The following is a 25361-nucleotide window of genomic DNA, read 5'->3' on the forward strand; positions in this document are numbered from 1 at the left end:
TGTAAGGCTTGTCTGCAGAAGCCTGACATTGCACCCATGATCCACTGATAATGGGTGAATAGTTTCCCAGGCTCCTGCAGGAAAGAAAAATAATAAATGCGCATTAGAAGCAATAAAAAAAAAAAAAACTGTATGATCTCTCTGAAAAATGTCATCACTTTATGGGGCCATATAGCTGTGAATACATGCCCTGGAATTCCATAATTCCATAATGTCTTTAGAATTTGGTTATGCGGTAGTGCGACAAATGTCACAACTTGCGACAGATTCATGTAGGTGTTGATAGGATATATAGGAATCTTTCGCAACTGTGACATAACTATAGGAAGCATCTCTCCTCCAAAATTGAACTAATGCCGTGTACACACGATCATTTTTCAGGTTGTAAAAAACAAACGTTTGTCAGGCTCTAGAAAAAAATTACGTTTTTTTTTCAACTTCATCGTTAAAAAAAGGCCTTGCCTACACATGATCGTTAAAAAAAAAAATGCTCTAGCAAAGCGCTGGTTACATACAACACGTACAACGGCACTATAAAGGGGAAGTTCCATGCGGATGGCACCACCCTTTGGGCTGCTTTAGCCGATTTTGTGTTAGTAAAAGACGATTTGCGCTTTTTCTGTCTGTTACAGCGTGATGAATGTGCTTACTCCATTATGAACGGTAGTTTTACCAGAACGAGCGCTCACGTCTCATAACTTGCTTCTGAGCATGTGCGGGTTTTTCACGTCGTTAAAGCCCACACACGATAATTTTTTACAACCCGAAAAACGACATTGTTTAAAAACGGCGTGAAAAAATAGATCAAGTTCGAAAAAAAAATTGTTCGTTTTTCAGAACCCGAAAAATGCTCTGAAGCCCACACACGATCATTTTAAATTACATTTTTAAAAAAACGTAGTTTTTTACAACCCGAAAAATGATCGTGTGTACGCGGCGGCATTGGAGACGTTGGAAGAGCAATAGAAAGATATTAAATATCCATTCCTAATGAACTTAAAGTTGAACTTGAGGGCAGAATTAAAGATGCAGGAATTTTAATGCAGAAAAGACATGCTCCCGTCCGTGCAGCTCACTGTATAAATTCTGCAATGTCGAAACTGACTTAAATACCATGCATGTGCAGGTGTGCACATAATGGCCAACGATCGAGACCTGGAAGCTGGACGCCTGAAGATGTCAGCGGCTGGGCAGGGAGCTCGGGGATTAGAGATGCACCGATACTGGTTTTTTTACCGGCGAGTATGAGTACCCAAACTTTCAGTCAAGTACTCGCCGATCCCGATTACTGATACCTTTGTTGTGCGATCTGAACCCATACAAAATGAATGGGCTCAAATTTTACTGCAAAGAATTGCATGCAATTTGAACAACCAGGAATGCAGTGCGATTCCTATCTGAATTGCAGGCGGTTTCCCACACCGCTCCTGTTTGATCCCAGGCTTAAGTCACTATGACAAGCCTGGGTTCACACAGTAGCAATAGGGGAAACTGGCATGCTATTCGGACAAGAATTGCCCCGCATTACTGTTTAAACTGCATGCAATTCTTAGCAGTGCGATTTAAGCCCATTCATCGTGTATGTGCTCAAATCGCACCCCAAAAGATATCCGTTTCAAGTATCGGAGCATTTGTACGAGTACGTGTACTCGTGCAAATGCTCAGTATCAGCACCGATATTGGTACAAGCCTATCGGGAACGCTGCATCTCTAGAGCCGAGGATAGTATTAAAGATGTGACTCAACCGTTACGCATGTGACACGACCAACAATTTTCTCCAACATGGAAGAGGTCTATTCACCTCCACTGTCATCATCACAGACTTAGAGGTATTCCGTGGCAACAAAAAAAGCGATACAGAGTAAAAAAAGTGTTGCAAATGCCTACTTTTTAATTTTGCGTACCAACAATAAAAACGTTGTAGGAAATCACAAATTTGGCATACAACTACATACAAACTGCCAGAAATGTACCATCAAAGCTTTAATGACTTGTGATGGTGCCTAACTGAAAACAGGTGTGTGCACTCACCTTCCAGACTGTCTGAACAGGAGGTTCCAATGCCCGTATCTCCACTGTCAGATGTAATGCTGTGTCTTCGCGTGTGGCTACTTCTGCCACTGGGTGAAGCAACTGTAGAATGCCACAATGAACCCGAGAGCCACCCTGATGAGGGGAAATCTGTACCTGGAAACAGAGAATGTGAAGCGGTAAATAATCACATACCCTTGAACAAAATACACGTGCAGAACACATAGGGGATCTACTAATAAACAGATTCAAACAAGAGCCACACAATTAAAAAGTTTAGTGTAATACAATACAAAGTCCTTGCTGGAAATTTCAAAATAAAAAAAGTAACATACCGTATATACTTGAGTATAAGCCGAGGCACCTAATTTTACCACAAAAGACTGGGAAAACTTATTGACTCGAGTATAAGCCTAGGGTGTCCATCTGCATGCCTCACTGTGTCCTTTTGCATGCCTCACTGTGCCCATGCCTAGACTGACGTTTTATATAAAAAAAAAAAAAAAAAAAAACGGTGCTCCCCAGACAACAAACTTTGCACACTTGTAGAGGAGAAATGGGGCTACATGTGTGCCAGGTTTCAGGTCCAGGGGACCTACGACCGGCTAGTAACGGGTCCCCAAAGTCACCGGAGAAATTACCGGTTTACATGGGAGTCTATGGAAGAGGTGCCCGGCTTTGAAAAATTGGTGCTCCCCGGCCGTAGGTTCCCCGGACAAAAAACTTTGCACACTTGTAGAGGAAGAGTGGGGCTACATGTTTGGGGTCCAGGGGACCTACGGTCGGCACCGGGTCCCCAAAGTCCGGGAGATCAGGCGCAAAAAGGTGACTCGAGTATAAGACGAAGGGGTCATTTTCAGCACAATAAAATTTGCTGAAAAACTCGGCTTAGACTCGAGTATATACAGTAATAGAGACCAGATAAGGGGACAATCTTCATGTCTATGGATTCCATCAGAATGCCCCAAAAAAGGTCCACCATGCCTTATATTTTAGTGGAAAGAATGATTGAGCTGGATTTTCCTTACAGTCACTACCTTCAGCACAGGGATGACTTCTTTAATCCAATTCCCTTATTAATAGTAAGAAAACTTTGCATTTAGGCAAGTTAAGTTTTTTAACAAAAAGAACTTTCAGAAAACAAACTTTTCTGTGGCTGGATTGTGGCCTACTAAAAAAAAACTGCACAACATAGCTGGAATTATTCCACAATTTACCTGCATTTTATTTATTTTTATTTTTTTTATTCAAAGCAGGTAAAACTGGCCCACATGGACCCCTACAACCAAGAGAAAATAAGCATAATACAGCAAAATACAGCAATTGGGGAAGAATAAAGCAATAAAGTTAATTTTTAACATGGAAAGTGCAATGCGGAGCCTTTGTGATAAGTTTTCTGCATAACGTTGCAGATTACACTTACGGAAAGGGAGAGAGCACTTGTCCAATGACCTCAAACAGGTCACGTGACATCCTTCCTCCTCAAACAATCTTTTTGTTTTCTCCCACCATTTAAAATAGATGGGGCTTTGCTTGCTTTAGTGTCCTATAGTATGCAAACCAAATATGTAAAGAACAAAGCAGTGCTTTTGTGCTGAAGAATCTATTAAAAAAGTAAAACGTATGGCCAAGGTTGGCCTATACCGCGGATTTAGAAGTGGGTCCCCAAGTTCAATTGTCCTCTACACATAGCCTAGCTCAACTTTTTCTTATCCAAAAACTGATCATTGACATTTCCTGCTGAAATTACAATAGAACTTTTTAAACAGCAAACCAAGATACAGACGCTATGATTCATAATAGGGAAAGAGCCCAGGAATTGGATCCTGCATGAAGACTCCCAACGTACTCAATGAGTAACCAGATTCAGATTTTAGCTGTCATTGTCTAGTGCCAGGGTCTCCAAACCTTCTAAACAAAGGGCTAGTTTATTGTCCTTCAGGCTTTAGGGGGCCAGCCTAGGGCCAGCAGTATGAGAAAATATCCTGGCATTCAACAGGAGTAACAATGTCCTATCTTTGGTGTCAATGGAAGGAATTGTGCCCCATTGGAAATTGGCCCACTTTAAGCTAAGTGTGTGTGTATGTGTATGTGTATGTGTATGTGTATATATATATATATATATATATATATATATATATATATATATATATATATATATATATATATATATATATATATATATATATATATATATATATATATATATATATATATATATATATGTATATATATATATGTATGTATATATATATATATATATATATATATATATATATATATATATGTATGTATATGTATATATATATATATATATATATATATATATATATATATATATATATATATATATATATATATATATATATATATATATATATATATATATATACACATACATATACATATACACACACACACACACACATATATATTATATATGTGTGTGTGTGTGTGTGTGTGTGTGTGTGTGTATGTATGTATATACATACATACACACACACACAGAGTATCTCACAAAAGTGAGCACACCCCTCACATTTTTGTAAATATTTTATTATACCATTTCATGTGACAACACTGAAGAAATTACACTTTGCTACAATGATAAGTACTGAGTGTACAGCTTGTATAACAGTGTAAAAATGCTGTCCCCTCAAAATAACTCAAACAGCCATTAATATCTAAACCGCTGGCAACAAAAGTGAGTACACCCCTAAGTGAAAATTTACAAATTGGATCCAATTAGCCATCCCCCCCCCCCTCGATGTCGTGTGACTCGTTAGTGTTACAAGGTCTCAGGTGTGAATGGGGAGCAAGTGTGTTAAATTTGGTGTTATCGCTCTCTATCTCTCATACTGGTCACTGGAAGTTCAACATGACACGTCATGGCAAAGGAATTCTCTGAAGATTTGAAAATAAAGAATTGTTGCCCTATATAAAAGATGGCGTAGTCTATAAGAAGATTGCCAAGACCCTGAAACTGAGCTTCAGCACGGTGGCCAAGACCATACAATGGTTTAACAGGACAGGTTCCACTCAGAACAGGCCTCGCCATGGTCAACCAAAAACGTTGAGTGCACGTGCTCAGCACCATATCCAGGAAGTTGTCTTTGGGAAATAGATGTACGAGTGCTGCCGGCATTGCTGCAGAGGTTGAAGGGGTGGGAGGGTCAGCCTGTCAGTGCTCAGACCATACACTGCACACTGCTTCAAATTGGTCTGCATGGCTGTCGTCCCAGAAGGAAGCCTCTTCTAAAGATGATGCACAAGAAAGCCCGCAAACAGTTTGCTGAAGACAATCAGACTAAGGACATGGATTACTCGAACCATGTCCTGTGGTCTGATGAGATCAAGATAAACTTATATGGTTCAGATGGTGTCAAGCGTGTGTGGCAGCAACCAGGTGAGGAGTACAAAGACCAGTTTGTCTTGCCTACAGTCAAGCATGGTGGTGGGAGTGAGATGGTATGGGGCTACATGAGTGCTGCCAGCACTGGGGAGCTACAGCTCATTGAGGGAACCATGAATGCCAACATGTACTGTGACATACTGGAGCAGAGCTTGATCCCCTCCCTTTAGAGACTGGGCTGTAGGGCAGTATTCCAACATGATAATGACCCCAAACACACCTCCAAGATGACCACTCCCTTGCTAAAGAAGCTGAGGGTAAAGGTGATGGACTGGCCGAGCATGTCTCCAGACCTAAACCCTATTGAGCATCTGTGAGGCATCCTCAAATGGAAGGTGGAGAAGTGCAAGTTCTCTAACATCCACCAGCTCCGTGATGTCGTCATGGAGGAGTAGAAGAGGACTCCAGTGGCAACCTGTGAAGCTCTGGTGAACTCCATGCCCAAGAGGAATAAGGCAGTGTTGGAAAATAATGGCGGCCACACAAAATATTGACACTTTGAGCCCAATTTGGCCTTTTTTACTTAGGGGTGTACTCACTTTGGTTGCCAGTGGTTTAGACATTAATGGCTGTGTGTTGAATTATGTTGAGGGGACAGAAAATGTACACCGTTATACAAGCTGTACACTCACTACTTTACATTGTAGCAAAGTGTCATTTCTTCAGTGTTATCACATGAAAAGATATAATAAAATATTTACAAAAATGTAAGGCGTGTACTCACTTTTGTGAGATTTTATATATACTGATAGATAAATAGATGTCTCTAAAATAAATAAATATATATATATATATATATATATATATATATATATATATATATATATATATATATATATATATATTTTATATATATATAATTCAAAGAGACTTACGCCGACGTATCTTTATATACGCCGCGTAAGTCCATGGATGCGCCATCGTATCTATGCGCCTTATTCTTGCAATAAGATACGCCTGAATTCTGGCTTCCTACGACCTACGTAAGTCTCTTGCGCCGTCGTATCTTGGGTGCATATTTACGCTGGCCGCTAGGGGCGCTTCCGTTGATTTACACGTCGAATATGTAAATTACCTAGATACGCCGATTCACGAACAAACTTGCGCCCGTCGCAGTAAGCTAGGCCGCGTACGTCCAGCGTAAAGATAAACCACCAAATAGCTGGTCTAAGTCATGTTAGGGTATGGACGTTGGAACTGCCGTCGGATTTTACGTCGTTTACGCAAGTCGTACGTGAATGGGGCTGGGCGTAGGTTACGTTCACGTCGTAGGCATTGAGCCGGCGTATCTTAGGGAGTAAATTCGACGTGATTCTGAGCATGCGCGCGCATGCACCGTTCGTTCGGGGCTTCATTTACATGGGGTCACAGTTAATTTAAATGTAGCACGCCCACAACCTGCCTACTTTGAATTAGGCGGGCTTACGCCGGCCCATTTACGCTACACCGCCGTAACTTAGGGAGCAAGTGCTTTGTGAATACAGCTCTTCCTCTCAGAGTTACGTCGGCGTAGCGCATATGAGATGCGCTACGCCGGAACAAAGATGCGCCGCTCTACCTGAATCCGGCTAATTATCTCTAGATCATGGCCAGAACTACTGAAAACATTCAGCTGCACAAAAGATAAAAACAAACATTCTAACTATGCACTTTGTTACACAATGGTACTTTATACCACATAACCGAACATCACAAAAATTATTATTTTTATACAAGTACAAGATTTTATATTTTAAAAGATAGCAAAGGTTTTTTAAAAAAATATTAAACAGATTATACTTATCTGCTCTGTGTAATGGTTTTGCACAGAGCAGCCCTGATCCTCCTCTTCAAGGGCCCCCCATCTGCAGTCCTGGTTCCTCCTCCCTTCCAGATTCCCTCATGGCAAAGTGCCATGTGTCCATTGACACACACACACAATGAAAATAGTATTGGTCATAAAAAATATATTTTGGTTGCATTTCCTACAATCACCACTGAATGTCTGTGTTCTTTAGAATGTCCATAGTTGGGAACGTGTCTCACCGCAAGGTCATTAGACAATTGCACATTCCTGAATAACTTTAATGGCAGAAGCACTTGACCTTTCCTCAATAGAAAATGGAAAAATTAGATAATCAGTTTAATAGAGTTTGCCCAACATGATACAAAACCTCTTTGTGAAAAAAAAAAAAAAAAAAACACGATACCATTCTACAGGCTGATAATTGTTTGAATATTAAGCAATCGTCAAATTCATTGCATGACCAGCAATAAGCTGGACACAAATTTATTCCATTTATTACAGGTACTTATATGGTGCCATCAATTTACACATACTGGCCACTTTATTATTAGGTAAACCTGTTCAATCGCTTGGTAACACAAATTGCTAATCAGCCAATCACATGGCAGAAACTCAATGCATTTAGGAATCTATACGTGGTGAAGACGACTTGCTGAAGTTCAAACAGAGTATCGGAAAGAAAGGGAATTTAAGTGACTTTGAACGTGGCATGGCTGTTGGCGCCAGACGGAATGGTATGAGCATTTAAAAATCTGCTGATCTACTGGGATTTCCACACACAACCCTCTCTAGGGTTTACAGAGAGGTCCAAAAAAAAGAAAATATCCAGTGAGCAGCAGTTGTGTGGAGGAAACATACCTTGTTGATGTCCAAGGATAATGACCAGACTGGTTTGAGATGATAGAAAGGCAACAGTAGCTCAAACAACCACTTATTACAACCAAGGTATGGAGAATACCATCTCTGAATGCACAACACAGATGGGCTCCAGCAGCAGAAGACCACACCGGGTGCAAATCCTGTCAGCTAAGAACAGAAAACTGAGGCTACAATTTGCACAGGCTCTCCAAGATTGGACAATAGAAGATTGGAAAAAAGTTGCCTGGTCTGAGGAGTCTCGATCTCCACTACGACATTCAGATGGTAGGGTCAGAAGTTGGGAGTAAACAACATGAAAGCATGGATCCATCCTGCCTTGTATCAATGATTCAGGGTGGTAGTGTTATGGTGGAAGGGATATTTTCTTGGCACACTTTGGGCCCCTTAGTACCAACTGAGCGTTGTTTAAACGCCACTAGCTACCTGAGAATTGTTGCTGACCATGTCCATCCCTTTATGACTACAGTATACCCCCCTCTTCTGATGGCTTCTTCCAGAAGGATAATACACCATATCACAAAGATCAAATCATCTCAAACTGGTTTCTTAAACATAACAATGAGGTCGCTGTACCCCAATGGCCTCTAGTCACCAGATCTCAATCCAATAGAACACCTTTGGGATGTGGTGAAACTGGAGATTTGCATCATGGATGTGCAACGGACAAATCGGCAGCAACTGCGTAATGCCATCACGTCAATATAAACCTAGATCTCTGAGGAATGTTTCCAACACCTTGTTGAAACTATTCCATTAAAGCGGGGGTTCACCCTATTAACCTCCTGGGCGGTGTTCCCGAGTCTGACTCGGGGTGAGATTTTTGGGCAAGGATCGGTAACCCCGAGTCAGACTCGGGCTCGCCTCGCTGGATGTACAGGGAGTTTCACTTACCTTGTCCCTGGATCCAGCGATGCCACCGCGCTGTGTGAGCGAGCAGGACCTCGCTCGATTCACACAGTGCCTCCGTGTGACGCCGATCTCCGTTCCCTGCGACGTTACGACGCACGGGGACGGAGAACGGCGCCAAATTCAAAAAAGTAAACAAACACTATACATACAGTATACTGTAATCTTATAGATTACAGTACTGTATGTAAAAAAAACACACCCCCCTTGTCCCTAGTGGTCTGTCCATTGCCCTGCATGTCATTTTATATAATAAAAACGTTTCTTTCTCCCTGCAAACTGTAGATTGTCCATAGCAACCAAAAGTGTCCCTTTATGTCAAAAATAGTTTTAGATCAGCTAAAAAACAGCGATAATAAATTATAATCACTTGCAGAATTGTGCGATAGCGATTTGTGGGGAAATTCGTCATAAAAAAAAAAAAATAATGACAGCAACAATTCTGCAACTGAGCAAATTTCAGTGATTTTGATTTGATTACATTATTGAATAATTTTTATTATAATTATATTATTATTTGTTATATTGATTTATAATTATTTATTATATTATAATTTATAATTTTGTTTTTAAAAAAATTTCATACCCGGGATGCCTATTAGAAGCTTGTTTGGTCAGATTTAAGTGAGTTATTTCTAAAAATGACAGACCTACAATATAAAACGCCAAATTTCCTTGCAAATAATGGTACCGCTTTCAGCATGTTTTTTCTGAAAGAATCATACCGCCAGGGAGGTTAAAAAAAAAAAAAAAAAATTTTTTTTTTATTCTAGCATAAAATTCGGCATCGTAGCGCGAGCTACAGTATGCCGGTCTTACATTTTTTATCCCCGTACTCACTGTGCTATTGTACATTGAAGATTCCGGGGAATGGGCGTTCCTATGGAGAGAGAAGGTGATTGACGGCCGGCCCTGGAACGTCACGCTTCTCCGGAAATAGCCGAAATAGGCTTGGCTCTTCACGGCGCCTGCGCATAGCCTGTGCGCAGGCGCCGTGAAGAGCCGAGACCTACTCCGGCTGTCTTCGGGGAGCGTGACGTGTCAGAGCCGGCCACCAATCATCCTCCCTCTCCATAGGCACGCCCATTCCCCGCGGGAGTCGGAATCTTGAATGTACAATAGCACAGTGAGTACGGGGATAAAAAAATGTAAGACCGGCATACTGTAGCTCGCGCTACTATGCCAAATGTAATGCTGCACTGTTGTTAAGGAGGGTGAACCACCGCTTTAAGGTAGTTCTGAAGGCAAAAGGTGGCCCAACCCGGTACTAGGAAGGTGTACCTAATAAAGTGGTTGGTTAGTGGATATTGTACATTCACATCAGTCCCTGCACTTGTAGAGCTTACAATCTAAGGTCCCTGTAACGGTCACCACCATTTACGACCTTCCATCAACCCACGACATCTTATCCGACACACCGACAAACCAGCAGACACGATCCATATCAATTCCCCAGAAAATGAGACTGACAGCTCTATTCTCTGCTTCAAAATGTATGAACACTTTTAATGGCTAGCTCTCAAGTTTATATACAGTTTACAAGGCATGTTTCAGTAATCACAGGAACAATCAAACTCTCCACCCACACATCACACACTGGGGGGGGGGGGGGCTTCAATACACCTTCAGATGGGCTAATTACTAAACATTCCAGACATTTCGGCGCTGGTCTATAATTAACATGACCTAATCACTACACCTGAGAAGTCACATTCCTTTATTAATAGAATTCAAACAAAACACCATCACCCAATGAGTTCCCCTCAATCCACATCTTTAGACAGACGGTCTGTCTCCGACAGAAAGGTATTCACAGCTGATCATCAATAGGCTTTAAACAGTGTTATCACACAATGAAAGGTCTTGCAGGGGCCAGCCTCATTTTACAACTCAATAGCCTGGGCTAAGCATTGAAAGAGTCATTCTATTGACCGGTAGGGTCAGAATAAACCAACACTTTGCAATATCTCATGTAATTTCTAATTAATATTTCTCAGTCACCCTATGCCCAAAAGGGACACAGGGTGACCCTAGACACAAGAGTTATTAATGACGCTGGCACAGGAGTACCCCTCATCCTTCCAAAGTCTCTGTCACGGGTCATTCCGTTACAGTTCCCAACTCACATTCATACATACTAGGGCCAGTTTAGAAAGGAGCCAATTAACCTACCGGCATGTCTGGAGTGCGGGAGGAAACCAGATTACCCAGAGGGAACCCACACAGGCACAAGGAGAACATGGAAACTCCAGCCAGGTAGTGCTGTGGTTGGCATTCGATCCGACGACCCTAGTGCTGATATTTTCTCTCATGATCTAGTCAGCCATTAGAAATTGGTTAAATGTCTCTGGGCACTTCCCAAGCTCTTTAGAGGGGAAAGAATCACTAAGCCAGTTTGGAATTTCCCCTGAAATAAGCTGGGGGCTAAAGATGTATTTCTGCACCCCCTCCTTAAAGGGGTTGTAAAGGAAAAAAAGTTTTTTTTTTCATAATAAGCATCCTTTACCTGCAGACATTCCTCTTTTCACTTCCTCATTGTTCGTTTTTGCTCAGAAGTTGCTCTATTTCTTCTCTGTTCTGTTCACTTCCTGCTTGTCTGATTATTACTCACCACTGTGAAGGGAGGCTTTACTGCGGTGGTCAGTGACGTGCTCGCCCCCTCCTGGTAAATACATCTGTGCGGCAGGACGCTCTCTACGTGTTAGAGACCTCAAGGAGGTGTGAATTACTGGGCGTGCCGCAATGCATACTGGGAAATGTAGTTCTTACATGAACGAGCGCCGCAAACCAGGAAGTGAATGAGAGAACAGAAACTAGAATGCCGGAGGTGATATAGATGAAGGAATTTAATATTTACTAGTTTTTTAACAGAATCATTACACTATTCTGTCTGTCTACCTTGCAGACATTAATTTTAGGAAAAAAAATATTTTTCCTTTACAACTCCTTTAAGGCTCACACACATGGGTCATAGGGCCGTACACTGCCAGAATTCAGTGTATTTCTAGGCCTGGGAGTTACAGACGCGGACATAAATCCATGGCCTGCAGCCTGTACAAATCAACAGCAGGCTCACTGACGCGGTGACTGCACATCCAAGAAGTTAATGTACATGCACACAAGGATAGATGTAAGGCCCTGGATGCTTGGATGTGTGGTTACATGTACAGCTGTGGCATCTGTCAGCTTCTCATTGATTTGTGCAGGCTGTTGGCTGCAACCCCACACAAACCCCTGTGATTCCTGGATGCAGAAATACACTGAATTATTTACCTCATCCATAAAATCCTTCAGCAGTCGGATCGTGCATATGGACCTGACTAACATCTGTGGGCATCTTTGCTATTGATGTAATCAACCTGTTCTGTACCACAGCACTTTTTGGAGCTGGTCTGAACATACAGACACCAGCAGTAGCAGGTTAAAATGTATTGTAGGCCCGGACAAATAGGTGACCATTTACTTGCTTACAGCGGGAAAGGGCTAGAAGCTCTGTCCACTTTTTATTGCTGCCTTTGTCTCCATTTAGGAAAACCCCCCACCCCGCCATTGGTGTAAGTAGATCATTCAGGGCTCTGATGCAAAAAAAAAAAAAAAAAACATGAAGTGCCCTCTGGCCCTTCCCCCTAAGCCCGGTGGCGGAACGCCAAGGTCCAGTCGCTAGTACAACCTTTGTGACCCTGGTAGTTCCGCCACTGGAGTCAGTATTTTTTTTTATGTTTTACAATTTGTTTAGGAGCCCCTGCTGTGTGCTTTGGTGAAATATCAGGGGTCTAAGCAGACCTCAGATGTTTCACCTTTTAGACAGAGAAAAGAGATTGAGGTACAGCTCTCCAGCCTCAGCTGCACAGAATGAACGGACAGGAATAGCTCTGTACAGAGCATCCCGTTCATTCACAAACCCATGCACCCACCTATATCACACCAACTGGCTAATGGGTGTTGGATCTGTGCACGGCTGAGGTAAATATGTTGATGGACCGACCTGAAACGCAAAAAAGGTTCTCAGCATTTGCATTGATTAGGCATCTGCATTTTTAGCTCTGCATTTCTTATCCATATTTAATCATTTGCCTTGGCTCTTTCATATGTTTATGTCTCTCAAGGGACGTGGCCTGATTTCAGCAGTCAAAGGCTTGATGCACATTTTCACGCTAAAATACGCACTTCTCATCAAAGTCTGTTCTTCATCCTTCTGCTATAAAATAAGAGCAGAACAGCTTACCTATTTAACCTCTAATACAAAGCACATATGGCAGATGTAGTATTCATCCACATATGCGGTGCAGCCATGTCCCAAGTCACTGCTGCGGCTCCAGCCTGCTATAAATACACAAGTACAGTGTAGCTTTCCAAATATATCATTTACATTTAAATAAAGAGCAGACGTGTCTGGGCTTCCATATCACTCAGCAATGTCTTGGACTTTAGTTTCTTCTTTCAAAACAGCCAATCTAATGAAAGCTTTTCTGTTGCCATAGAAACAACACTCCCCTGTGTCAGACATGAATGCAGCGGCTACCGCAATCACTATGTGCCCCATCCAAAATCCGGCTAAAGCATCATTAAATGAAACAAAATAACCGTTACATCACAAGTCTGGTACTGCAAAAAGTTCTAATTTTTCTAATAACATCGCTATAAATCTTTCTCCAGCGAGGGCAAGGGCAAGAGCCAAATACACAGCTAACATTTACTATGGAAGTAGATCCAAACAGCATGACCGCATTTCACTGTCTCAGCAGTTCTCAACTGTATTAAAACATGTACCCCTTTAGACAAGCCAATGCTTCCCTGGCGTGTGTGCGCACGAACGTTAAAAAAACAAACACTTTTTTTTCCATTAGTTTTGACCAGATTGTAGAGGGAGTTGAATGCCTGACATGTTTTTACTGCCCTGTCCCCACCCATTAGGGAGGGGATTGTATGTCCTATTTACCGTTATCACCTAGAGTCAACGTGAAAGAAAATCACAAATTTTGTGTTGTTACAAGAACAAGAATAAAGAGAAGGGCTTCCAATAGGGACAATGGCTGACCCTGATGGAGGAATTTCCTCCCACTTCCTGCTTTGGTAATGGAGCAGGAAGTTAAGGGATACCCAATAATAATAATAAAATATATATATATATCTCACACACACACACACACAGACACACAGACGAACAGTATCTCCCAAAAGCAAGTACACCCCTCACATTTTTGTAAATATTTTATTATATCTTTTCATGTGACAACACTGAAGAACTTACACTTTGCTACAATGTAAAGTAGTGAGTGTACAGCTTGTATAACAGTGTAAATTTGCTGTCACCTCAAAATAACTCAACACACAGCCATTAATTTCTAAACCGCTGGGCATCAAAAGTGAGTACACCCCTAAGTGAAAATGTCCACATTGGGCCCGAAGTGTCAATATTTTGTGTGGCCACCATTATTTTCCAGCACTGCCTTAACCCTCTTGAGCAGAGATCCTCAAACTACGGCCCTCCAGTTGTTGCGGAACTACACATCCCATGAGGCATTGTTAAACTCTGACATTCACAGATATGACAAGGCATGATGGGAATTGTAGTTCCTGAACTGGAGGGCCATAGTTTGAAGACCCCTGCTCTTGAGCATGCAGTTCACATGTTACCACTGGAGTCCTCTTCCACTACCCCATGACAACATCACGGAGCTGGTGGATGTTAGAGAACTTGAGCTCCTCCAACTTCCATTTGAGGATGACCCACAGATGCTCAATAGGTTTAGGTCTGGAGACATGCTTGGCCAGTCCATCACCTTTACCCTCAGCTTTTTTTTAGCAAGGCAGTGGTCGTCTTGGAGGCGTGTTTGGGGTCCTTATGTTGGAATACTGCCCTGCGGTCAAGTCTCTGTAGGGAGGGGATTATGCTCTGCTTCAGTATGTCACAGTACATGTTGGCATTCATGGTTTCCTCAATGAACTGTAGCTCCCCAGTGCCGGCAGCACTCATGTAGCCCCAGACCATGACACTCCCACCAGCATGCTTGACTGTAGGCAAGACACACTTGTCTTTGTATTCCTCACCTGGTTGCCATCCCACACGCATGACACCATCTGAACCAAAGAAGTTTATCTTGGTCTCATCAGACCACAGGACATGGTTCCAGTAATCAATGACCTTATACTGCTTGTCTTTAGAAAACTGTGGGCCTTCTTGTACATCATCTTTAGAAGAGGCTTACTTCTGGGACATTAGCCATGCAGACCAATTTGATGCATTGTGTGGCATATGCTCTGAGCACTGACAGGCTGACCCCTCCACCCCTTCAACCTCTGCAGCAATACTGGCAGTCCATTTCCCAAAGACAACCTCTGTATATGATGCTGAGTACATGCACTCAACTTCTTTGGTCGACCATGGCGAGGCCTATTCCCAAGTGGAACCTGTCCCATTAAACCCCTGTATGGTCTTGGCTACCATGCTGCAGCTCAATTTCAGGGTCTTGGCAATCTTCCTATAGCCTAGGCCATCTTTATGTAGGGCAGCAATTCTTTTTTTCAGATCCTCAGAGTTCTTTGCCATGAGGTGCCATGTTGAACTTCCAGTGACCAGTATGAGAGAGTGAGAGCGATAACACAAAATTTAACACACTTGCTCTTCATTCACACCTGAGACTTTGTAACACTAACGAGTCACATGACACTGGGGAGGGAAAATGGCCAATTGGGCAAAATTTTTACATTTTCACTTAGGGGTGTACTCACTTTTGTTGCCAGCGGTTTAGACATTAATGGCTGTGTGTTGAGTTATTTTGAGAGGACAGCAAATTTACACTGTTATACAAGCTGTACACTCACTACTTTACATTGTAGCAAAGTGTCATTTCTTCAGTGTTGTCACATGAAAAGATATAATAAAATATTTACAAAAATGTGAGGGGTGTACTCACTTATATGAGAGAGTAATTTATATATATGAAGAGTGGACACAGACGGCTTTTCTTATATGGCTGGTCGGATGTAAATTAACTGCCTGTCATCCGATCCAATCCACCAGACGGGTTTCTTTAGCGAATAGGATCAGATGTTGGTGAACACACGTCTGTTTACCTCTGCTGCTCTATAGAGGGCAATGGATGGTCCAAATGGTCAGCCCTTTGAAAGGGCCCCTAATGGAGTCAAATTGACAGTCATTTCTTTTTCAATGAAATTCGAAGGAGCAGGATAGAAAGACTTTTTTTGGGGGGGGGGGACAAATTTCTAATAGGGTATGTGGTTTTCGTTGATTTTTAAATTTGTTTCTAAAAAGCAAAGATGGAGGCTAGGTTTATGCTTGTGCGATCACATACATCGCAATGTGATTCGCACCGCATTGCTGTACAGATCACAATGCAAATTTAGCCATACAAACTCACTGAAATCGCATTGAATTCACACCAAAATGGTGCAGGACCCTTTTTTTTTTGGGTTCCACACTGAAATCGGATCACATGGGTGTTCACACCTATGCGATCCAATTCCTGCACCAATTGACAGTTTCGCACTGCGGTCTGAGCAATAGCTGGCATTGGTGATTCTTCCATTCACAAGGTTTACACTAGGTTCACATTGGAGCAATGTCAAATCGCATGCCAATTGCCAGCAATGGCACTGTTATAATCGGTGCAACGCCACACCGATTTCCAACAGTAATTTCTGTACTACTTTTGGCGACTTAGGGGTGCGATATCCATAGACGTCTGTGCAGGAACCTGCACAGATGTCTCAAATCTCTCCCAAAGGTCGGGACTGACGTGCGGGAATGAAATGGTGTGAGTTCAGCTGAACTCGCACTATTTCATTCCTGCTGTCAGTATGAACCAGGGCTAAATGGGGGGAATTAATTGATTTTCTGCTTGCCTGCTGATTGAGAGAAAATTGAGTGGTGTATGGCTAGCTTAACTGCTCCGTGGATATCTGAAGGCCTCTATTGGCAGCAATTGAGAGGACCAGACTATCTCCATTAGTATCCGCTCTATCAGTAGGTATAAAGAAAAAAATCAACTCATTCACATCACATCCGATGTTGGACATCGCACCAGGGGGTATGTTATGTGTGTGTAATAAATAAAAAAAATAGATAGATATCTATCTATCCATCAACAGGGGCGAATCCGGGGGTGGGACAATTGCCCCCCCCCCCCCAAATATTACTGATGGATGCCCGAGTCTCTCTCTCGCACATCAGTAGCAGCAGAACCAAGAGAGAGATCCCCGTTTTCATGCCACACTGGAGCCTCAGCAGCGGCTCAGTCACATCTGAGGAGGAGAGCCCCAGTATTCAGAGCGGAGCCTTCTTCCTCCTCTGCACCTAGTGTGAGGGTTGGCTCCACCAACCTCCTCCCTTCATTTTCTCAGCCTCCAGCGCAGCGTGAAGACAGGATGTGTCACTGTGTGATGCTGCCTGCACTACAGGAATACGGATCATGCTCATCTCTGTTGCTTCTTCATGGGAGCCCCTCCCCCCACCAGAGCACCAAAGTATATGAATAAAATACAAAAAAAAATAAAAATAAAAAAAATTAATGATGTAAAAATCGCAGCATACAGGTTGTATGCCATTATTTATGAAAAAAATAAATAAAACGACCAGGCCATACAATGCGTTTCTTTAACTTACAATTGCGACGTCCTGCACCAAAATAAAATGTAAGTCTTTTTCCCCCCACAAATAGAGCTTTCTTTTGGTGGTATTTGATCACCTCTGCAGTTTTTATTTTTTGCGCTATAAACAAAAACACCTTATTTTCTGGTAGTGCCCCTCCCGACACTAGACTGTGGATCCACCCCTGCCTGTCATCCGCCTGCTTAATGGGGACAGAACCCCCCGCAGAGCAGGCGGATCCACTGGCGCAGTCCCTCCGTGTAAAATAAAATGAACATTAGAAAAATGAACATATTCAAACAAAATTCTACTGATGTGTTGTCAGCTTTAAAAACGAGCTCTCCCCCCGTCGCGTAAGCCACGATTGGCGAAAGGAGCCGAACGGCGATGCGCAGTATAGCGCCGACTCGCCGTTCGGCTCCTTTCGCCAACCGTGACGCGGCTTACGCGACAGGGGAGAGCTCGTTTTTGGGCAAAATGTCAATCAAACACATGTGAGGAACGCCCACTCCCGCGGGACTCGCAACCCGGATGCACGGGTGAAGATGCTGTATCAAGGTATGTACAGCAGCAAAAAAATAATAAGAGCCTTAATTCGATTGTAATGTGGGGGGGCAGTGGAATAAAAAAAAGTTGTTTTTAAGGGGGAACCACCGCTTTAAGATCACCACAGATGGCTCAAAATTTCAGCCACCATCTGCTGAATTCTCAAAAATTTGCATCACGGGTAGCCCTGCAAGCACCACTTGGCTCGAAAAAAGTAGATTTTAAAATCAACTGAGCCGGGTATAAAATGATTAAACAAACAATGGTCGCATCAGATCGCTACTGTTTGGGTGGTGCCACCACCTCCTGAATACAACAGCCAACAAAGGAAATTCCACCATCCATGAAGCTCATCATAGAGAAGGGAAATTGATTGGTTTTCTTGTTTCGCCCTTGGACTAAAATGAGAACAACCTAAACTATGTATGATCACTCATGGTTCAGTTCATGATGTCCAATGTCTACAGATTTAAAAATATTGTTTAGCAGTTAAAATGCTTGCATTCATCATGTGGGAGGCATGGTAGATAGTACTTTTGTGTTCAGCTCTCTCCAAGGATTCCTTATGTTATGAAGGTTTCTAAATATTTTCTTCCACAATCAGAATAGAAGGTCAATTGACTTCTAACCAAACTGGCCTGCGCTTGTGCGATTGTATTCTAGGAGGGACAGACTGTTCGTGCTTCTGGGACAGGAAATGTTATGAATGGTTGATGTGCTCCACAGAGTTCGGTGGAGATTGTTGGCGGTTTTTAAATGAATAAAATAAACAAATTATTCATAATCAACCCTAGGTGAAAAAGAATGCATATTCCCACTGAAGTCAATCACAAAAAAAAAAAAAAAAAAAAAAAAACACCGTCTTCAGTCTGAGAAAATGTGGATATAACATAAATCAGCGGAGACATGGAAATTATGTACATATTCCTACCCTTCAAACCTCATCCCTGCTGTCAGAGGATAATTTTAGGGTGTCTAAATTTCTCCTCATCATTCATACGTAGACAAAGGAAGTTGCTTAGCAGCGGGAGGTAACCTGAGAACAGTAAAGGCTGCAAACGCAATGCATTCATCTGCATAAACAGAGAAAATACAAATCATGCAAAGAATAATGATGGTGCATGTAATAACTCATGGCAGCCAATAAGAAACCCCGTTATGATTCAGTTTGGTGTAATTAGGTTCAAGAAAGCTGAATTGTTATTGGATGCCATGTGTTAGTACACTCAAAATATTTGCACTGGTGTTAAAGGGCAACTCCGACTTTTTAGGGAAAAATAATGCTTCAGGCTGGCGGTGTAGCTGTATGTGTACATCGTAATATGGATACTCACTCTAACAATCCTCGTAATGGCATGCGCTCATTGGTCAACGCAGCCATGTGACCGTGCTCACCAATGAGAAGCACGTCTGAGGCTTCTCCATCACTTAAGGTGACCCTGAACTAATAGGTGCTTCTCAAAGGTCAATGCAGTCACACGGACCCATGAGTGCTGCCATTGCAAGCATTATGAAGGATATTCACTCTGGGGCTGTGTATTGCAGTATATGGACCATTTCATCAGCAGCACAGGGCATCCCAGCAACTTGATGTGCAGTCGGGATTGGAGGGGTAGGCCAGGATATTTGGAGTCAGTTAACCTTTGCAATGTCTCCAAGACGAGGACCACGTTTTATATTTTAACGTGGAGTTCCACCCACATTTGGCACCTTTTGGGGGGAGTGGGTACATGTTTTTGACAGGTACCCTGTCCCACTTTCATCAGACCTCTCCACAGTGAGGTACATCAGAAGGGTGGCCCCTTCCTCATTCCCCTACGGTCGGTCTAGTAGGAGAGCTCAGCCACGCTTTGCGCAGTAGAAACCCAGCCGTAAAAGGCTTCACAGCCGGGTTCCCTTACTGGCAATGGCAGCACCCGACAGCCGATGGAAACATCAGCTGCAGTGCCGACATCGCTGTACTCCAGGACAGGCAAGTGTCCTAATATTAAAAGTCAACAGCTACAGTATTTTTTTGAGGGGAAGGCGAAGCTCCGCTTTCAATTATTGCTGGGCCGAAAATGAAAATCAGTACACCCTTTCACATTAGAAGCTACATCATCACATTAGAAGCCTCTTTCAAATCAGATCTCCCTTATACAGCCCCCCTTTTTACTTCAGAAGTACCCCCTTTGACATCACAGAGCCCCTCTTTCAAATCAATGCCCACCCCCACCTTACATCAGAATTCCTCCCTTTTACATCAGAGTGCCCCTTTCACATAACAGCCCCTCCATTTACATCAGAGAGCCCCTTTGACATCACAATGCCCCCCCCATTAGAATGCCTCTTTGACATCAGAAGTCCCCTCTTTCGCAATAGGGAGCCCCTTTAACATGAGAAGTCCCCTTTTCATATTTTAAGACCCTCGCCCACCCCCCCATATCAGAATCCTCTCATAATATAAGTGTTGCTGCAGACCAGGCAATACCTGTAGTGGGCTAGATGTGGCCCTCTGGCCGTAGTTTGGAAATCCCTGCTTTTTTTTTTTTTTTTTTTTAATTAAAAAATATTACAGTACCAAATTCAATGCAAAACTGCACATGGTCTTCCAGAAGATTATGGCGTGTTGTAACTTTGGAACCAGCACAAGTATGATTACTCCTCCAGATATAAGCGGAGGAACTTGAATGCCTGCCAGTGTTCACATGGGGAAAAAATAAATAAAAATGTCTATATGTGTGAAAAAGCAATACCAGCTATACCCTGACTAAAGAGCACACCATCAATCTACACACAAGTAATCCCCAGTGATAAAGAACAGGCTTGATTTTCTGCACCAGCACAGACAGCACATGAAAGGCTGAACACTGGGGATCTAATTGGAACAAAACAGTTTTTTGTATATTATTTATATGCTTCTCCCTACAGCCTGTCTGCTGAGCGTATGAGACTTGTGGGTGGCACCAGATAACAATTAGGTAGATTTGTGCCAAGCTGTATACTGAACCTGTTCTATCTCACCTCCAGGAATGATTAACACACTTCCTGCCATTGTTCTGAAATGAAAGGAAAACCTGCTCCTCGTGTAGGCTCATTACAACAGCTTCCATACATTTTTATATATATATATATATATATATATATATATATATATATATATATATATATATATATATATATATATATATATATATATATATATATATATATATATATATATTTTTCTATTACACCAAAAACGTAATTTAATAGAAGATGATCCTCAAACATTACACCAAAAACATACCAGGACCGTCTTATTTGCAAACTAACTGCAAAGCAGTGCGTTTTTCCTCAACGTAACATTTCCAGCAATTCATTTTTAGGCCTCTTGCACACGATACTAATGTGTGAACATCTGCATTTCTGAACGGAATTTCAGGAGTAATTGGGCGTATTCGCACATATGGGCAGCAAAATACTAACCATTTGTTGCAAACATTGAAGTATGGCTGAAATGCTGGCCCACATACTGACTCTTTAGGCCTTTGCACTTGGGGTTGGCCGATTATCAGGCAATATTCACTTTTGTTTTTTTAAGAATCGGTATCTGTCACAAACTTTCCAAAATTACTTCAAGGGGTTGCACATGCTGCTGCAAGCATCACCCCAGTACCTTTCAACTTTCTTGTAATAACAATTGATGCAGCTAATGAGCCGATGGGCTGGTACCATCCCACAGGGAGGCCTGAGCGACCAACCGGCTGGCCGAAGACCTAAACAAAGCCGGTCTTGAATCTAGCAACCCCGAAGCAATGTCATGACATCACTTCTGGATTACTGAAATCCTAGGAGCCCTTTTACACTGGAAACGCCTATAGCGGAGCGTTAAAATAGCGGTAAATTTTACCGCAATTGTAACACGATTTTACCGCATTTTTTAAGGCGATTTCAATGGAGAGGGGCGTTTTTGGAGTGTTTTTTTCAGCGCTTAAAAGCTGCTCCAAAGATGCTGCTTGCAGAACTTTTCTCAACGCTCCTCCAGTGCAACGCCTCAGTGTGAAAGGGTCCATTGAGATGCATGGGGAGCGTTTTATGAGTGTTTTAATAGCGCTATTTTTACCGCGAAAACGCCACAAAAAACCCACCAGTGTGAAAGGGCTCTAAAGGCGCCAAATGCAGATCTTGGTGTTTTGAATACTTTCAAGTGCTGAGGAGGAGTTTGGGGGTCTTCTAGACCCCAGATCCCTTCATAAAGAGTACCCGCCACCGATTATTACTGTCACAAGGGATGTTTACAAAAGCACCCCCCCCCCCCCATGTTGAGGGCATGCGTCCTGGTGCGGTTCAGGAAGGGTGGTGGGTGGTATTCGCTCATTGCCACCCCCTTTCCTGACATGTCGGGCTGTGTGTTCGGATAAGGGTTTGGTATGGATTTTGGGGGGGGCCCCATGCAGTTATTGTGGCGTGGGGGTTCCCCTCAAAATCCATACCAGACCGAAGAGCCTGGTATGTGCTTGGAGGGGGAACCCATGCTATTTTATTTTTTTTAAGTTTTGTGTGGAGTTCCCCTTCAAGATCAGAGCACATGCCGCATGCCAAAGTCGGATCAGTTAAGATGGTGATCCGACTTCAGTGATATTCAATGGGCTGAAGTAGGATCAAAGCAGGACCAAATTAGTGCAGGGACTACTTTGAAGTCGTAGTAATATAAATGGTAGTTATTGGAAATCATGGAGAACAACTTGTCTTACAACTTTGCAGTCCCAAGTCGTAGGAAAACGTCAAACAAGTGTGAAAGGGGTCTAAGCAGTATGCTTGTGTATGTATATCTGCAGTGTGAGATATAGGGCACTGCTGTCACTGACTGCCGCATCTCTGGTCGTAGTAAGAAGCCACCGACAGAGGTTTTTTACCACGTGATCAGCTGTGACCAATCTCAGCTGATAATCTTGTGAACCAGGAAGTGCCGGTAAACAGCATTCGGTTCGCGCTGACAGGGAGAGCCGATCGGGGGGGTCTGTGCTGATAATCGGCACATTGATTATCAGCACAGCCCGATCAAATGTACCCATCAGCTGCCAATCAGTGCCCAATCAAAACCTCCTGTCAGTGCCCACCACAGTGCCAGTGTCCATCACAGCGCCAATCAGTAACCAGCATTAACACCTGTCAGTACCTGCCCAATCAGTGCTGCCCATCAGTGTCACATATCAGCGCCCATGAATTCTATATATCAGAGCCACCTTATCAGTGAAGGAGAATTTTTTTAAAAACAGAAACCAAGAAAAAAAATAAAATGGCTTTCCAAAACGGTTTAGCAAAAAAAAAAAAAAAAACCCAGATGTGACCAAATACCACCAAACGAAAGCTCTATTTGTGGGGAAAAATGGGTACAGCGTTGCATGACCATGCAATTGTCATTCAAAGTGCAAAAGCTCAAAATTGTCCAGGGCAGGACAGGGTGAAAGTGCCTGGTATTGAAGTGGTTAAAAAGTGGTAAGCAGCGTCAGATTCCTACCATTACAGGTTCCCTTTACAATGCCGACAGTGTACAGTAGTTTCGCATTGCAATCTGCATGGTTTATTAAATCCCTAAATTATCCCAGACAAGTAGAGTAAAGTTTCTCCTGTACAGAAAGGTTTATATATTGTAGAACATGTGATATAGATGCCAGATGCAAACATTCCACACATGAGCTCAGTTTTTGGTCATATGACTAGGATAACTAGGACGCTGTAAACAGAAACAAATGTTTACTATAGAACAAAAGCAGCACAGTAGATCCACAGTGCCTATGAAAGACCCATTCAAAAAGCACACTGAGATGACAGTAAAGTACATGATTATAGCATTGCCTTTCTTTCACTGTTATCTGTTATGTTGCTAAAGCCCAACTGCAGTGGGGCTGCCCCAGCATTGGAATGGTTAAATGCTTGCCTACATCTAGTAAACGGCAAAAGCAGTTTTCCCTCCAAATCTTTCGCTCCCCCAGCAGACAGCGCCCCCCTATGCCCTGTGGTGGACTGTTCCTCAGCGTCCTCATGTCCAGTGCAGGGCTATGCGTCCCGATGTTCGGGGCATCCAACCACTTGAGCATAGGGGGAAGTTGCTGCGGGGACTGGTCTTGCAGTGCAGAGGAGAATGCGGCAGCGGAGGATTGGGCAAGTCTGCTGGTCCCCCTGGATGTAAACAAGCATCTAACCCTCCCTCACTACTGCAAGGTTCAGAGTTCATAATCCATAAACATCCAGTACAATTCAAGCCTAACACTAACTAATCTTAAAAAAAAAGATCCAAAAAGGCAAAACTAAGGGTCCTTCCGCACAGGCTTTCCGCCCGTCGGACTCTGCTTTGCTCAGCGGGAGATCGCTTCGCTGATCTCCGCTAAGCAGGCAGGTCTGTCTCCGCTCATTGTGCCGAGATGACCTCTCAGAGCCCCCCTCTCCTCTATAGAGATCAGATGAAAACGAACCGCCTGTCCGTTTTCATCTGATTACCATCCGCCAGATGGATGGAAAAATAGGGTTTCCATCCATCTGCATTTCACGGATAGTATCAGATAGCAGTGGGCGTCAGCGGACATGTCACCGCCGACATCCGCTACCCCATAAAGGTGAATGGAGTGTCCGATCAGGTCTGACTAAAAAAAACTGACAGGCGGCGCTGATCGGAAATCCTGTGTGAAAGGGGCCTTAGAGTGAAGATGGATTAGAAGCCCTGTCAGGATTTTATTGCTCTGTGCCCTTGTTAGGAAGATTCACCCTCTCTATTTGTACTGTTAGAAAGGGAAAATAAAAGAAAATCTCAAAAACATCAGACCAATAATAGTGGGGAAATCTTCCAATGGGGACACTAGTTCTGGTGACTTTGGAGGGATTTCGCTCACTTCCTTAGGCTATGGGACAGGAACTTAAAAAGGAAATTTCAATCAGGCACAGTTGGGAAAAAAAATTTATAAAAAAACAAAAGATATCCGATAATCCTTCTTACTTTATCCAAAAATGGAAAAAAAAAAATTAATAAATGTTTCCTTTAATTACAGTTTAATGGCCCTGTAATCTATTTTTCATTAAATATTTATGTGCTGTTTTTCTGCCTTCTTGTAGCATCCGCTGTGAGCTCCTGAGCCTCTCATTTTCCCACCTCACTTCCAATTCATTTGGAAGTGGTGTGAACTGAAAGGATAGAACAATGTCCTTGTGTTGCGATTGCACAATAATCCCT

At 42.7% G+C, this 25361-nt stretch overlaps 1 protein-coding gene across 1 annotated transcript in view; it reads right to left on the reverse strand.

Annotated features, from left to right (window-relative positions):
- Positions 1–25361, reverse strand: part of CEP85L (centrosomal protein 85 like) — a 198250-nt gene that overhangs the window by 163964 nt on the left and 8925 nt on the right. The window contains exon 2 of the mRNA XM_040350312.1: positions 2033–2188. Coding sequence (XP_040206246.1) covers positions 2033–2188 — 156 coding nt within the window. The remainder of the gene's footprint in view (positions 1–2032; positions 2189–25361) is intronic.

This window comes from Rana temporaria, chromosome 4 (genome assembly GCF_905171775.1).
Source record: "Rana temporaria chromosome 4, aRanTem1.1, whole genome shotgun sequence".
NCBI classification, from domain to species: Eukaryota; Metazoa; Chordata; class Amphibia; order Anura; family Ranidae; genus Rana; species Rana temporaria.